This window comes from Dasypus novemcinctus, chromosome 18 (assembly GCF_030445035.2).
Source record: "Dasypus novemcinctus isolate mDasNov1 chromosome 18, mDasNov1.1.hap2, whole genome shotgun sequence".
Lineage (NCBI taxonomy): Eukaryota > Metazoa > Chordata > Mammalia > Cingulata > Dasypodidae > Dasypus > Dasypus novemcinctus.
The window spans coordinates 55,255,971-55,272,769 of record NC_080690.1 but is presented as its reverse complement, the minus strand read 5'-3'; the positions used below and the strand labels follow the sequence as shown (position 1 = coordinate 55,272,769).

At 44.8% G+C, this 16,799-nt stretch overlaps 1 protein-coding gene across 1 annotated transcript in view; it reads right to left on the bottom strand.

The window, feature by feature from the left end:
- Nucleotides 1-16,799, bottom strand: part of WDR62 (WD repeat domain 62) — a 53,884-nt gene that overhangs the window by 35,498 nt on the left and 1,587 nt on the right. Inside the window, exons 2-9 of the mRNA XM_058279279.2 lie at nt 15,086-15,177; nt 14,469-14,531; nt 10,724-10,781; nt 10,366-10,536; nt 9,425-9,562; nt 8,865-9,047; nt 6,937-7,097; nt 5,298-5,487 (exon numbers count right to left, since the gene is read on the bottom strand). Of these exons, the coding sequence (XP_058135262.1) occupies nt 5,298-5,487; nt 6,937-7,097; nt 8,865-9,047; nt 9,425-9,562; nt 10,366-10,536; nt 10,724-10,781; nt 14,469-14,531; nt 15,086-15,177 (1,056 nt within the window). The remainder of the gene's footprint in view (nt 1-5,297; nt 5,488-6,936; nt 7,098-8,864; nt 9,048-9,424; nt 9,563-10,365; nt 10,537-10,723; nt 10,782-14,468; nt 14,532-15,085; nt 15,178-16,799) is intronic.

Genomic DNA, 16,799 nt, shown 5'->3' with positions numbered 1-16,799 from the left:
ATAGCTACAATCTACACACTCTTAGAGTCAGAAAGAAGAGTACAGGTTACTGAGACTGGAGAGGAGAGAGAAGGGAGAGTTAATGCAAAACAGGACCAGGGTTTCTGTTTGGGCTGATGGGAAAGTTTTGATAATGGATGAGAGCAGCAGAACATTGTCAATGGGATTAATCCCACTGAATTGTATGCTTTGGAGTGCTTGAGATGGGAAAGTTCATATTGTATATATGTTTCCATGATTTAAAAAAGAGACAATTGCAACTAACAGCAATACATGATCTCAGACATTGAGGAGAAAATGCTCAAAAGGACAGTTTTGAGACAGATGAAAAAACTGAAGTATAGACTGTAAGTTTTATATCCACATTAAATTTCTTAATTTTTTTTCCACAACATCAATCTAACATCACACTATTTTTTTTCACGATATCAATACATTTCTTGATCTTGATATCTGTACTTAAGGTGGTTACTAAAGTGAGTATCCCCAGTGGGAGGAGTTAGTCTGTCATGGCAAGATCTAAGAGTCCTCACATAGCTGTATACTATAAGTTACAGTATAATGCCAAAGTACAGCAAAATACTCCAGCTACAAGTTATAATTTTGGTCATTAAGAAGCTTGACCTTTGGTTTGCTATAACATTAAAACCTCTAAATAGGCATTAGTTTCTCTAGCATATAATATTAGTGTTGACTTTTCCTATATATATAAAAGAAAATTTTATTTTTGCCTGCCTTGCACTGTATACTAAATTTCACTGTCACTCATACTCCTGGGTTTCTTATTGGTTTATTAAGAAGCTAACCAGAGAAGGATAGAAGGACTGAGACGTGACTATAAGGCATGTGGAGTTTTTCTTTTTGAAGTAGTGAAATTGTTCAAAAACTGTGTGGTGATGAATGCACACCATTGTGATTATACTAAAAGCCACTGATTATACACTTTGGATAGAGCATATGGCATGTGAATATATCTCAATAAAACTGCACAAAAACAAATAAATAAATGTGCAAGAACAGCGAGAAAGAGCAGCTATGTACAGCAGGGGAAGCACAGAGAGATTGAGAGGTGATGGATTTTTTGTTGTTTATTATTACTGAAATAATGAAAATGCTCTAATAATGATTGAAATGATGAATGCACCACTATGTGATTATAGCAAATACCACTGATAGTACACTTTGGATGAAGTATAGACTTTATAAATATGTATTAATAAAATCATTTTGAAAAAAAAAAGATCTAATTGAAATGCTGTATCTTTCCAGGGAGAGTTGATAAAGTTATCATATTGAAGATTTTATTCCACTCTGTATCTCAATTCATTCCTTTGTATAGTTTCCAGATTTCTTCATAAAACAGAAGTTGACATTGGAATTTCATGAAGAAACAATCAAATCCAAATTACTTAGAAGGAAAGGGCTATAAAAGTGACTAAACAAAATGAAAGAAAAAAAAAACATTCTGGAAGGCCCTAGTGCATGAATTAATTTTGTTGCTTGGCCTTTGGGACAAATCCAAGTTAATTTAAGGGGTTGCCAGACATAAAACACAAGGAAAAACCTTGCATCTGAGGCTAGTAAGAGCTTAGAAATAAATATTGTAAACTTAAAAAAAAAAAGAAAAAAAAAAGGAAGCTAGCCATGGAATGTTATCAATAACAGTTTCATGCTTATACCAAAGAATTTAACCTAATCCTAATTATCTGGTATTTTGCCAATACATTTACTGATAATGGATTATACGAATCCAGTCACAGTATTTGAAAATAAAACCTAGTCTCTCTTTAACTATTTTATGCTTTTTGTAGAGGACAAGGTACCATTGCAAAACATTTTTGCAAGTATGAGTGCTTGTATTTGGTCTAGGAATAATACATTTTAGACCGATTAGAATTACTGGTAGCTTACGTTAAAGGAAAAAACAAGCGAACATGAGTTTGCTGTCTTTAAAACAATTAGTGAAAACATGATATAAAGGTAGTTTTCATTTTCTTGTTATTTTAAATATTATTGTACAGAGCTACTATTAATATCATTTTTTTAAAGCCTTAAAAATCACCCCAAATACTGACATCCAGTAAGTACATCAAACAACAAAGTGTCTTTGGTACAAACTTTCGTTCTTTGTGAAGAAAAAAAAAAAGAGTATCCTTGTACTTAGGAAAAGTACAGGGAAGATATTAAGTATTCAAAGAAATTGATGTATACAACCTACTCTCACGTATTTAGAAAACAGGTTTAAAAAAAGATTGATAGATGGATAGATATATAGAAAGATACAAGAAATGTGGCAAAATGTTAAAAGTTGGTGGATCTGGGTATCTGAGTAGGGGATATGTTGGGAGTTCTGTGTGGGGTCTGCATTATTTTTTCAACAGTTCTGTAAATTTGAAATTATTTCAAAATAAAAAGATTAAAACAAAAGAAATGAAAAAGTAATGAACTGGTGATATGTTACAACATGGATGAACCTTGAAAACATTATGCTACATGAAAGATGCCAGTCACAAAAAATCACATATTATATGATTTCATTTACATGAAATATTCAGAACAGGCAAATCTATAAAGTCAGAAGGCAGATTAGTGGTTGCCAGGAGTTGGCAGGAGAGGAGAATAGGGAATGACTGCTTAACAGGTACTAGATTTCCTTTTGGGGTGATAAAATTGTTCTGGATTTACAGAGTGGTGATGGTGACACAACATGGTGAATGTATTAAATGCCACTTAATAAATACGTGCACATCCATACTCAATGATAAATAATAAATGGAAGTCAAAAGGGAGAGAATATAGTATATAACGGCTACATGCTCAGATCATGTAGATATAGTACAAGTATGAGAAAAATTGGGAGAGAATGAAGAGAATGTATGCAAAAAAATTGTTTTAGTTGTTTTTTAAAAACTGAATAATTATCATCATTCTTAAACTGCTGTATATGTAATGTGGAAAAAGCAAATGAGTAATTGGGGATATTCTAATTCTGTCATGCTCTGTATGCTTGAGAACTAGGATTCTTGAAGGATCAATCCAATAGCTATGAGCAGTCCTAATAAGCAGATTATGAGTTTCAAACACCAATTCAAATTGAAAAAAACACACAGGGTTTCTTCAAGAAATGGTTGATGTCAGGTCTGGACCAAGAAAATACACAAGATGACCCTAAAATATCTTGACATCCCAGACCACAAGGCAGTTCTTAATGGCGAGGGACATGCCCAAAGACTCAGGATCAACCTGAAGAGCTCCCACTAGACAGAGAGCTCTAGTAATGTTAATAATTGCAATAGAGTAAGACATATGGAATATATTTAAAGATATGAGTTTATAATTGTATTAAATAAAAACTAGTTACTGGGAAGCAGATTTGGCCCAGTGGTTAGGGCGTCCATCTTCCACATGGGAGGTCCGCGGTTCAAACCTCGGGCCTCCTTGACCTGTGTGGAGCTGACCCATGCGCAGTGCTGATGTGTGCAAAGAGTACCCTGCCATGCAGGGGTGGCCCCCACATAGGGGAGCCCCACGTGCAAGGAGTACGCCCCATAAGAAGAGCCACCCAGCGCCAAACAAAGTGCAGACTGCCTAAGAATGGTGCCGCCCGCATGGAAAGCTGACACAACAAGATGACACAGCAACTAAAAAAAGAAACACAGATTCCCATGCCGCTGACAACAGAAGTGGACAAAGAAGAAGACACAGCAAACAGACACGGAGAACAGACAACCGGGGTGGGGGGAGGGGAGAGACGTAAATGAATAAATAAATCTTAAAAAAAACTAGTTACCTTTAGAGGATAAGGAACCAATTCATTATCTTGATAACTGGCAAATAAAGGGAAAGAATCAAGCATTTATCCTGCCTTTCTTATGTGAACTGTACCACTGGGTGACAAAATGGTAGATGAAGAGAAGTGTCTCTTCATATAAATAGTTCAACTAATAAAAAGAAATGATAGAATATTCTAACCATATTGCAACTCCCAATGAATAAATGGAAGAAGGCATTAAGCATCAATGACTGCTAATGGCAACCGATAAACTATATTTCTTTTGTGTGATTTTCTAGATCTCTGCTAATTTTTGAAAATATGAAGGATAGAGAGAGATGTGACATTAGAGTTATAGACAGAGAGAGTTGGGTCGATACAAGTCTTAAAGTGATCCTGGCTGAGAATTTTCCAGAACTGTTCAAAAGATCCATTCACAATTATTTTTGAAGAGGATAAGTAAGAGAGAGCATGTATGTGTGTGTGTATAACAGGTAAATGCAAAGAAAAGTAACTGAAAGAACACATAATAAACTGGTAACAGTGGGTGAAGGGAAGGGTAGGACTGGGGGGTAGGAAGGTGATCAAAATAAACTTTAGCCTTGTTTGCAATATTTTACCTTCTCCCCCCCAGGAGAATATATTCATGTATAAATAAAAAGTTACTTAAAAACAGTCTTGATAGTGGAGCAGATATAGCGCAGAGGTTGAGCACCTGCCTCCCACATAAGATCCCAGGTTCAATCTCTGGTACCTCCCCCCAAAAATACATACATACATATATATGATGGAACTCAAACCCTTATCAGATAAGTGGCTTCCAAATATTTTTTAAAAAAACAACATTCTTGATAAATGAGAAAAGTGCTATCAAAAGAAATGTCAGCTACACAAAGGTGACGGATGAAGGCAAAGTCAAAGGGCTGAAATAACGCTTATTAAAAAGACCAAAGTTATCTCTCACAACCCTCATTTGGTTCACTGAAAACAAGTTCTCTGAGAAAAATATTCCTAGTATTAGGAAAATTTCTGCAAAAATAAAGAAGAATATAACTCTGTCTCCATTAGTTGTCTTACACGTAAGTACTTGGAACAGTTTTAGAGAATGAGGAAAACCCCAAAAATTCATTCACAGAAAATAAAAACTGCTTCAACACATAAAAAAACAAATCCTTACTTCCTGCTGGTCTCTGTTCAAATGTCACCTCCTCAGAGAGGTGTTCCCTGACCACGCTTCTCTCTAGAAGAGCATCCTGGTTTTCCTTTCTCCTACTCTGTTTTATTTTTCGTCAGAGAGCTGCCACTACTTGGCATTCTGTGTGCTGACAATGCTTACAGCTTTACTGTCTGACTCCCTGTGGAATGTGAGCTCCGTGATGGCAGGACTTGCCTGTTTCCTTCCCAGCTCTGTCCCTACCAGCTAGAACAGGGCGTGGCATATAGGAGGGGTCAGTGAGTATCTGCTAAAGGAACAGCTGAACGTGGAAGCTTCCTCCAATGGGGGTTGAGAAGGGAGAGGGCTCACCTCCACATTCCAGACGTATGAGCTGTGGAAGAGCTCAGACCACACTTTGTCTACTTTATTGATGTCACTGACATCCCAGATGTAGATGCTATGATCCTTATATACGCAGGACAGCCGCTGGTGGCTGGGGTCAAAGGTCAGCGCCACTGTGTCCGGGTAGACCGCTTCTGCCTTCCTGCAGAAGAGGAAGCTAACAAGACCACATAGATTATCAATCACCATCAGTGTCACCGTGAGTAGTGACAGCCAACTTGAAGACACTTAAGGTGCCTCCTCTTCAGCAATGTCATCCCTCACGATATTTGTGTCTGTCCACCTCTCCACTCCAGCTCCACTTCTCCCTTCTCCCTCTTCCTTTGCTTTGCTTCTAACACAGAGTTGCAAACTGGAAACCTGCCTGAGCCCTAAGGGCCTCTGAGTTAAGGTTTCTCTCCCCCTCAGCCCACCCAACCCAAGCTCCCATCCTCTCTCTCTCAGCATGGATGGAGAGGGGGCACATAACTCTTGGTTTCTCTCTCCTTGACCTCAGCAACACACAGTCAAAAATCCCTGTGTGAGGGGAGGTGGGGGGCCATCCTCTGGTCTGGGGCCTACCCTACAAAGGCTACAATTTACTGAGCAGTCAAAGTGACCCAGTCTGAGAGTTTTAACTGCACTGAATTCTCACAACCACAATGAGAGGCAGATTCTATAGTTTATAGAGGAGGAATTGAAGCATGGGGAGGTGCAGTGACCTGCCCAAGGCCACAGAGCACACAGCAGAACATGGCAGGGCTGGGTGGCCTGGCTATTACAACATACCACCACCATCTCTTTCCTTCACAACCCAGTTGTCCCCTCCAGGCTACCTCTTGGAAAAGGTATGCAGCACCCCCTGGTTAGACAGCTCCCCTTCATTAAAACAGACTAACTACAAAGGGGGTATTTGTCACAGCTGAGCCCTCCACCCAGTTTCCACATGGCAGCTAGAAGGACTAAAACACAAAGCCTGATCATGTAACACCAGTGCCTGAAACTCCCAGTGGCTGCCCCCAGACCCTGGAACAGACTACAAGCTCTTCCCATTGGCCTCCATGAATGCTCAGTCCTCATCTCCTACCAACCTCCCCCAGGACAGGGCTTAGCCACACAGGCCCTAGCTATTCCTACAACACTCCAAGCCCACTGTATTGTCCCTTAAGGCATTCACCTTTATTGTCCCCGCTGCTTGAGACCCAACTCTCCACATACTGGATCCTCTTCTCCTGGCCAACCACTCAACCCAGCCCCAATTCCCAAGCACTCTCATTCCTGAGTCCCTGCTTTATTTTACCAAAGCACTTAAGATTCTCTGAAACTATCTTGTTTGTGAACTTGTTTAAATCGCTTCCTCAGTAGACTGTAGACGTCACGGTGGCAGGGTCGCAGCCTCATTATGGCTGTACCCTGCTGCAGGCCCAGGACCAGCACTCGGGCTGCTTACTAAATAGCTGCCACACGAAGGGACACACTCCATTATATTCGTGCCTGCTCTGGGTCATAGCTTGAGGTTTTTCTTCTTCCCAGCACTTACCACCATCTAAAATTATCTTGTTTATTCCTTCATTTGCTCATTGACTGTTACTTCCTCCACCCAGTCTCACTTCTCACAGGGCCATACCTGGGCTCCAGGCCGTGTGCCACATCCACCCCAAGGTAGTGCGGCTTGGGCAGGTTGGTGAGGTAGTGCAAGCTGTGGGCCTGGAAGATGCGGACTGTCCCGTCTGTGCAGCCACAGAAGATAAGCTCCTGGCTGACACAGAGGCATGAAGAGAGGGAGACCTGTGGGAAAAAGGGACCCAAATGAACTGGGTGCTTCATGTTGCCTAGCTGAGGGACATGGGGACTGACAGAGCCTCCAGAGAAGCCTTACAGTTCCTTGGGTCTAAGAACCCCATTTTAGTACATTTTAAGATTTGTGGATTTGAGATATTGCATATAGTCAGTAATGAAGGAAAGGTATCAGCAGGCAGACAAAGGCACGGATCGAAACAGAAATGTCATTGCTGTTTGCTGAGGAACTCAGCCATGCATGGAAACTAACTGTTCATCAGATTGAGACTTCGGCCAGGTCACTTGCAGGAACATGGTTGGATTTTAGCTGGAATTTTGGAAAATGACTTCAGGAAGATTATACTTCAAAGCAGCATAGAAAAAATGACTGCACATAGACTGGCTGTGTATACTATTCTACTAGGACAAGCAGATAGGAGAGGCAGGAAGTGCCAGACCTCTAGACACAGAGGAATTTTTCCAAATCTAGTGGGATTTCATTCATGAGTCATTTAAGATAGCTGCTCAGGGCGGCGGACTTGGCCCAGTGGTTAGGGCTCCGTCTACCACATGGGAGGTCCACGGTTCAAACCCCGGGCTTCTTTGACCTGTGTGGAGCTGACCCATGCGCAGTGCTGATGGGCGCAAGGAGTGCCGTGCCACGCAGGGGTGTCCCTCGCGTAGGGAAGCCCCACGCGCAAAGAATGTGCCCCGTAAGGAGAGCCACCCAGCGCGAAAGAAAGTGCAGCCTGCCCAGGAATGGTGCCACACACACGGAGAGCTGACAGAACAAGATGACGCAACAAAATGAAACACAGATTCCCATGCCGCTGACAACAACAGAAGCGGACAAAGAAGATGCATCAAATAGACACAGAGAACAGACAACTGGGGTGAGGGGAAGGGGAGAGAAATAAATTAAAAAAAAAAAAAAAAAAAAAAGCTGCTCAGGTGCCAAATATCTGTCTATTGAAAGTTTCTGACTTGCTTAAAAGCTGGATAAGTTCTAGCAAAAGGATTCAAATGAGAAAACCAAAATGACAGTTTAACCAAGTAGGAAAGACATAAAACTAAGGATTCGTCCACATGTCCTGACACCAGGCCATCAATGGTAAAGGCAATCTCTGGATGTGAGAGTCATGGGAACATGCTAAGAAAAGGAGCATAAACCGTGATACGTCCACCATTTGGCTGACAAATGGACAGCCAATCTCAGAATGGGAAGATGGCTTGGACTCAAATCTTCAGATACTGAGGAAAAATAGTTATGTAATCTATTGACAAATCATTCCTTAGATTAAAATTTTATGTATTTTGTATAGTCAGTTTTTTGACTGAAAAGTTATTAAATCAACAGAGGCTTAGATTTTCTTTTTTTAGCAGCTTAGATTTAAAAAAAAAAAAAAAAAAAAAAAAAAAGAGCCTCCCACCAGCCAAGAGTGCTCAGTGAGGAAAAAATAGGTGAACTGGATCAAAGAGTGACAGAAAATCATTATAACCTTGACCCCTCATCACAGAGTGTCAGGCACTGTGCTAGGTGCCTTATATATGTTATCAACCCTGTGGAGTAGGCAGCAGTATTCCCATTTGAAAGACGAGGAAACTGAGGCTCAGAGAGGGGGAAGTGCTTTACCCAGAGTTGCAGAAGAAGAACAAGAGGTCAAACCCAGAGCTTGTGTGGTTAACTACCAGGTAGGGACGCTGCTGCACACCCAGGGAATCATGTCACACTAAGAGTGTTTCTACCACCAATGGCAGAGAAGGAAGGTTGGGTACCTTCAGGTTGATCCACTTCTCCAGCACTCTCTTCTCATTGAATTGGCAGAGGAGGCCCGAGTAGGACACACAGAAGGTGTTGCCTGCCATCTGGCCTCGGCCACAGGCCACACCGCAGAAGACGTTGTTGTGCAGCTCACCCAGGATGCCTGAGCGCCCTACCAGAGGCACCGTGCCCGTCACCTGGAGGCAGAGCAGGGCACAGTGAGATCTTGTCCACACAGCCTGGCCTTGTCACTAGAGGACACGACAGAGCCAAACAAGAGGACTCTAAGAAACTCCTCTGAGTAGAGGAAAAGGAAAGAAAAACCAGAACACACACTTCCAAGCAGAGGGGCTAGAAGGCAGCAGTCCTGGAACGAGGCCTGGCCCTAGAGCTGGGGGTTCCTGGCAGGGTCTGTGGATCAGCATGTGGGGAGCAGGCACGGAAGCAGAAGCTGGACCCGTGAAAGACCATGACTGCAAAGACTACTGCTCCCAAATCTCGGGTAAAAACAGGAGCCCATGCCGCCCCTGATGGTTACTCCCCCAAGGCCTGGCTGAGGTAGCCAGAAACCCACCTTTGCTTCAGTGGAGACTTCTAAGAACCAGAACCTCACATGCCGATTCCCAACAGTGACAAAGTAGCTGCTGTCCTCTGAGAAGGAGAGGGCGATGACCCTACACGACACCTTGTTGGAGGCTACCACAATGTCTTTCTGGAAGAAATCAGTGTGGAGATGCTCATGCCAGCACCGACCCCATCAAACTACTTGTACCTTTGCACTCAGCCCTGGGTCTCCCATTTTCCCCTACTCCAGGCCTGTTTTCCTTGGGCCCTTCAGTGAGCTGCTTTATGGGGAAACTAGTGTGTGGTGCTCTCACTGTTCCCGATCTACAGAGGCTTGGAAAGGTTTCCCCCATGTGCGAGAGTTCCAGAGCTCTTCCTGAAGGCCCAAGCTCTTCAGCCTGCTCAAGTTGTTGGCAGATGGTCACAGCCAGGAGACGAGGATGATTCCACCCACAGCTGCCACAGACAGGGCTCTTGCTCCGGGCCCTGCACTGTGCTGAGCCCTTCATAGGATCCCTTATGGAATCCACTCACTAGCCCCAGGAGGGAGGCATGTCTCCCTGCAGAGCCAGGACTTGGTGCCTAAATTCTGCCCACTCCAAGCCCTCCCCGAGTTGTTCCCAGTCCAACTTCCTGGCGCACATTAACTTACTGAATCCTTGCAACCCAAATGAGGTAATTTTACCCATTTTACAGATGAAAAAACAAATCAGGTTAAGTCACTTGCCCCAGGTCACAGCTAGTCAATATAAAAAGTTATAATAATTCCACTGCTTGAGAGCTTGTCTTGTGCTCTACAGGTGCCTAGAACAGGGATCAGCATGTGGTGATCAGTATTTGCTGAATGAATGAGGACTTTACCAAGTTATCTCATTTAGTCTTCTCTCAGCCTGAGACTCAGGATGCTCTGGCAACTGGCTGCCTGCCACATGCCCAGGGGCCTGCTCTCACCTTCCAATCCCAGACGTTGAGCACCATGTCGTGCTGGTAGCCCATGGACACGATGTGCTTCATATTGGGGGAGAAAGCCACACAGGCCACACCGTACTTGTGGCCCAACATCTCTGCCACCTGGCTCTTCTCATCCACGTCCCAGATGCGCACGGCGGGCCTATGCCCATTCTGGGGAAGGGAGGGTTGTTACTGCTGGGGGGCTTTGTGCCAGGCAGGGAGAGAGGGGCTAAAGTTGTCATTGGCCCATTTGCCACACCCAGGAAGAAGTTATTCTAGGGACTCCCTGGACCTGCTGGGAGCAGAACACATGGTCCCAAGACCCCTCCCATCCATTCACAGCATGATCATGACTTACCTCTCCTGTCACTATGTACTTTCCATCAGGAGAGAAGGCCAGAGCACTCAGAGACTTCCTGGGGGCAAGGAAAGGGGTTGATCACAGGTTTTGCTGATGGTGGGTACCCACAACCCAGCCTGGCTATACTCACAGCACTCTGCCCAGCCCTAGCCCTCAAGCCTCACAGAGTCAGAGCTGCCTCTGTCCAGCAGAGTACACAGTGCTTTCCCTGCACTCACCTACTGCCCAGGGAAATGGGGGTAAAAGGAAAGGCTCCCTCCTCCCTAAAACCCCAAGCCCAGATGGGGTGGACACTGCATGAGGAACCTCCTTTCCCCTCCCTCTGTAGTCTGGGTTCTAGACCAGTGGATTTCAGTCCTCTCTGGGGCTGAGGATCCTCTGGGGATGAGGATCAGGTGACTCTGATATACAACCAGGGTGAAAATCCCCAGGCTGAAGTCCGCAGTTCAAACCCCGGGCCTTCTTGACCCGTGTGGAGTTGGCCCATGCACAGTGCTGATGCGCGCAAGGAGTGCCCTGCCACGCAGGGGTGTCCCCCGCATAGGGGAGCCCCACGCGCAAGGAGTGCACCCGTAAGGAGAGCCACCCAGCGCGAAAGAAAGTGCAGCCTGCCCAGGAATGGCGCCGCACACACGGAGAGCTGACAAAACATGATGACGCAATGAAAAGAAACACAGATTCCCGTGCTGCTGACGACAACATAAGTGGACAAAGAAGACGCAGCAAATAGACACAGAGAACAGACATCGGGGGTCAGGGGGGGAAGGGGAGAGAAATAAATAAATCTTTAAAAAAAAAAAAAAGAAAATCCCCAGGCTGGCCACACCACCTCCTACGACAGACCTACCAGTGGCTAAGGGTGGTCACCCTCCATGCCATCCAGTTCAGGTCAGGGCTACCCATTCCACTGCCTACAGAGTCAAAAAGGCCAAGAAGAACCAGCCAAGGGGAACTCTAACAAATGTCACTGAGCTCCAGCCCGTTGTTGCCATGGGAGAACATGGGCCCCAGGGGCCAGAATCTCACATTTTTCCAAAGTAAGAGAGACATCTAGATTTTTGTGTAAAAAAACTTTAAACGTTGACAACTAATTCCAATCTTTAAAACATGCCGTGCTAGCCAAACAATAGTCTGTGGGCCTCTGGTTTGTCAAAGTGAGGCCCACTGAGAGGCTGCTCTCACAAGAGGAGGTAGCTATTTTATTTCTGGAGGAGGACAAGGTGCGGAAAGGAAAAAGGTCTCACCTAAGCACACACAGTGAATCAATGCTTGAGTCAGGACTGACTCTCCCCTCAACCCCAGTGCCAGAACCCAGTCAGGAGCTAAGGGTTCAAGAAGCCCCTTTCAAAAGGGAATCGGGCTCTACTGCCGTATCTTAGGGACCTTCAGGGAAGGAGAAAACCTACAGCTTATCCTTCTACCTGGAGAACCAGGGTCAAACGGGCTGAGCTTGAGCTATGTCAAGGAGTAAAGCAGGGTACCTCCCCAGAGCCAGATCCCTACTGGGATTATATTCCCAAGAAGACAATTGGTCCCAAAGCATCTGCCTTGCCCTGCCACTCAGGGCCAAGGGCCTTCCCCAATAAACTTCTTGGAGGCTCAGAGAGGATTTGGCAACAGAGCCTGGCTCCACAGCTGCTCCTCAGCTCTCAGTAAAGGCAGAGGGAGATAGCCTGCCCTCCACGAACTTTACACCTCCTTCTCCAGCCTCCTCGCTGTTCTTTCAGCCTCCGCTCTTATCAAAAGGCTGCAGAAGGGGTCTTTTAAAAACCCAAATCAGGGAAGTGGACTTGGCTCAATCCTTAGAGCATCTGCCTACCACATGGGAGGTCCATGGTTCAAACCCAGGGCCTCCTTGACCCGTGTGAGCTGGCCCATGCACAGCGCTGATGCGCACAAGGAGTGCTGTGCGACGCAGGGGTGTTCGCCGTGTCGGGGAGCACCACATGCAAGGAGAGCACCCCGTAAGGAGAGCCGCCCAGCACAAAAGAAAGTTCAGCCTGCCCAGGAGTGGCACTGCACACACGGAGAGCTGACGCAGCAAGATGATGCAACAAAAAGAGACACAGATTCCCAGTGCCACTGACAAGAATAGAAGTGGACACAGAAGAACACACGAGTGGACACAGAGAACAGACAACTGGGGCAGGGGGGAAGGGGAGAGAAATAAATAAAAATAAATCTTTAAATAAAAAAATAAAAACCCAAATCATATTCATTCATTGATTCAGGAAACAGTGAGTACCATCAATGTACCAGATACTCTTCTAAGCCTTGGGGACATAGACATAAGCCAAGATAAAGTCCCTGCCCTCACAGAGCTCACATTGTGGAAGGGAGACAGGGAATGTATATCTTCAATAAGGAAATCAGAAAGCTTATCTGAAAGGAGTAAATTTTGCGGTGAAAAATAAAGCAGGAAGGGGAGATAGAGCGTGTTGGAGGGCTGGAGGTGTGGAAAGCATATCCCTGGCCCGTAAAGGCCCTCCACTGGCTTCTCTTTGCCAACCCCTTCCCCCAGGCCCACAAGGTCCCTGTGACAGGGTTTCCACCCGCTCCAGTCTCATCCTCCCCCACCCCTCCCACTCTAGGCCCATGGATCCTTGGCTGCTCCTCGAACAACCCAAGACTCTTAACCAACACAGGGCCTTTGTCCTTGCTATTCCCCCTGCTTGAAACAGTCTCCCCACACCGTTACATGAGTCACCCCCTCACTTCCTTCAGGTCTCAGCCTTGGGGTGGTATGGCAGATTGATATTATTTGTGAATTCCAAAAAGAGATATTGATTGTTTGTAAACTGGTCTGTTCCTCTGGGCATGATACCCTCTGATTGATTTAAATTCCAAGGCTTTATGTTTACTTGATTAAATTAACATTAGGGCTTTGATTCAACCACGGTCATTAGGGCATGCAGGGTTGAGTCCCCACTCCCTTGGTGGGCTATATAAACAGACACTCACTCAAGCAGAACACAGAAGAAACATGGGAAAAGAGAGCGCGCCGCAGACACAGCAGAGGAGAGAACTTGATCCTGGGGCCCCAGAGAGATGAGCCATTCGCCTGATAGTTTGCAGCTGAATAGACCAGAGCCTTGAGCAGCTAAGAAGGTCCAGAAAGAAACAAGCCTTCCAGCTTACAGCTGAGATTAAAAGAAGCTGGACCCACGGAACCTTAAAAGGCAGGAGGAAGGCTGAATTCTTGCAGACATCGCCCGCTATCCTGCTTCAACACATGGCAAGAGACTGGTGAGAAAAGTAATCTTGAGTTGGACTCTTTAGGGCTTTGTAACTGTAAACTTTTACCCCAAATAAATACCCTTTATAAAAGCCAACAGATTTCTGGTACTTTATATCAGCACCCCTTTGGCTGACTAATAAACATGATCTTCCCTAAGTCCTCTGATTTGGCTTTCTCCCCATCCTCTGCCCACAGTCCTGCCCTAAAACATTCTCCATTATTTTCTCTATAGCAATTATCATAGTCTGCTAGTACTATGCGTACTGGTTTACAGTCTGTCTCCTGCCCTGGGCTGTCAGCAACCCTAGAGCAGAGATTCTTATTTCTTTTGTTCCTGTTACGTCCCCAGTGACAGCACCTAGCAGAGTAGGCACTTGGTGAGTGTTGCTGAGCCCATGGGTGAGGGAATGAGTGAGTCAGCCACTTAGGGGGCCCCTGCAAGGAAGAAGGGATGAGCCAGGGACCCTGATCCCACCCCTGCCCCATGCTCAGGCCCCAGCCTACCTGGCAGTATTAAAGATGTGTTGCTGCTTATTCTCCTTGGGGTTCAAAATCACCACCACACAGCTAGGAAGAAAGAGGAAAATATGCCCAAATTGGAGGGAGAATTGGGGATCTGGGGATGACTCTAGTGACAGTAGAGCCCACACATAGACAAAGCTCCTCCTGAACAGATGTTTTCTCCGGTCTCCTTCTCCTCCAGGTGTTTATGCTGAAAATTCGAGGGCACCTAACATTATTATTACTAGCATATTCTTCAGCAGAAACAAATCAAACTTCATCCATGTAACATGGATAAAATACGGTGGGGACACAAATCCAGGCCACATGACACCACATCTTGGGTCTTAACTGCCTGTCTTTCCCAGAATCACTGCCACCTCCCACCTGCAGTCACAATTAAGGTTTTCACAGCACTCACTACATGCTAAGTACTGTTCTAGAGACAGAGGGGCCTGGGGAATTCTCTCCACAGCCCTCAGAGATAGGCAGTATTGTCTGTAATGTACAGACGGAGAAACTGAGGCCCAGACAGATTAACTGACACTCCCCAGGCCAGGTTAGAAAGGCTCCATATTCCTAAGCAGCAAGTAGAGGCTGAGGCCCACTGACTAGCTCACCCTGCCAGGTAGGCCACATGGCCTGTGCCGGGGTCACAGGTTAGGCCACTGCTGTTCTGGGCTGTGATGCCGAGCACCTTCTCTAGTGACACCTGCAGAGAAAAGATCCAAGTTAGAAGCACCTGCCCCAGTAGTGACACAGCTACTTCAGCTACCCACTCAGTCTCTACTGCATTCAACACACACTCACTGAGCTTCTGCAGTCGGGCTACCAGCAGCTAATACTTGCTCTCAACATTTCTCTGAGAAGGACACAAAGTGATAGGGAAGACAGACAAAAGTCCTGCTCCTCTGGAGCTCATATTCTGGTGACGATGAAGAGAGAGGATAGAGAAAATGAACAAAATATGTAAAAGAGATGTCAGGTGATGATGGGAGCACTAGAGAAAATAAAGCAGGGAATGAGATAGGGAGTACAGGGGAAGGAGGAAGATGGCTTCACTGAGAAGGTGACCCTGGAATAAATCTGTAAGCACTTTTATATGGATTAAAGATTTGAATCCTCATAACAATCTAGGGAGAAGGTGCTATTATCACCCCAATTTTAGAGATGAGGACAAAAAGGCCCGAAATGCTACACTTGGGGGGTGACAAGGTCAGGATATAAACCCAGGCAGTCTGGCTCCAAAGCCAGCATTTGGGCCAGGCAGTGGAGACACAAAACTGAGCAGAAGTGCACACTGTCTGTTCCTTCATCAAACTCACAGTCTATAAAAAAAATCTATTAAAAAATAATAAAAAAAAGAAAGAAACCCCTCACAATCTAAAAGTTCAACTAAAGAGACAAGTGAACAATCATATTTCAAATTTAAAAACTCTCTAAGCAAGAAAGTTAAATGGGCCAGTCTGGGAAGTGGATGTGGCTCAAGCAGTTGGGTGCCCGCCTACCCCATGGAAGGTCTCAGGTTTAGTTCCTGTGCCTCCTTAAAGAAAAAAAAAAAGATGAACAGACACAGAGAGCACACAACAAACAGACACAGAAAGCAGAAAGCGAGCACAAACAACAAGGGTGGGGGAGGGGGAAGAGAGGGAAAGACAGACATCATTAAATAAATAAATGGGCCAGTCCCCATAATGATTGAATAAACAATTGATACAATATAGGAATGAATAGAATTACACTATTTTTATATTTTGAGTAGACTAATATCTAATTATTTAGAGTAAAACAATCTTAAGCAAGTCCATGGCATCATAACTAAAAGGCAAACATAGGACACTAACAGGTAATGTTTACTGAGCATTTATCAAAAGCCTGGCACTCTTCAAATACCTATAATACTATTAACAGTTCTCACAGTAAGTTTGTAATATAGTCACTGCTATCATCATCCCCATCTTACAGAGGAAGAAATGGAGGCCCAGAGGGGCTAAGTAACTTTACCTAAGTTTACCCATCTGGGAAAGAGCAGAGCCAGGATTCTAACCTAGGCAGCCAGGCAACAGCACTCATGTTGTTTTGTCTGACAATGAGCATTACTGAGCATTAGTATAACTGATCGTTTTCAGACTAAGTCTTTTGCATATCTACTATGCTGCCTAAAGAAAAAGAAAAAAGCATGCTAACCAAAATATACAATAATAACAGTAATAGCTAGCAGTGCACCAGGAGTTGCTCTAAGCACTTAAGATGCATTGGCTCATTTAATCCTCACAAGTACCCTACAAGGAATACTGATATTTTTATCTTCATTTTACAGATGAGAAAATCAAG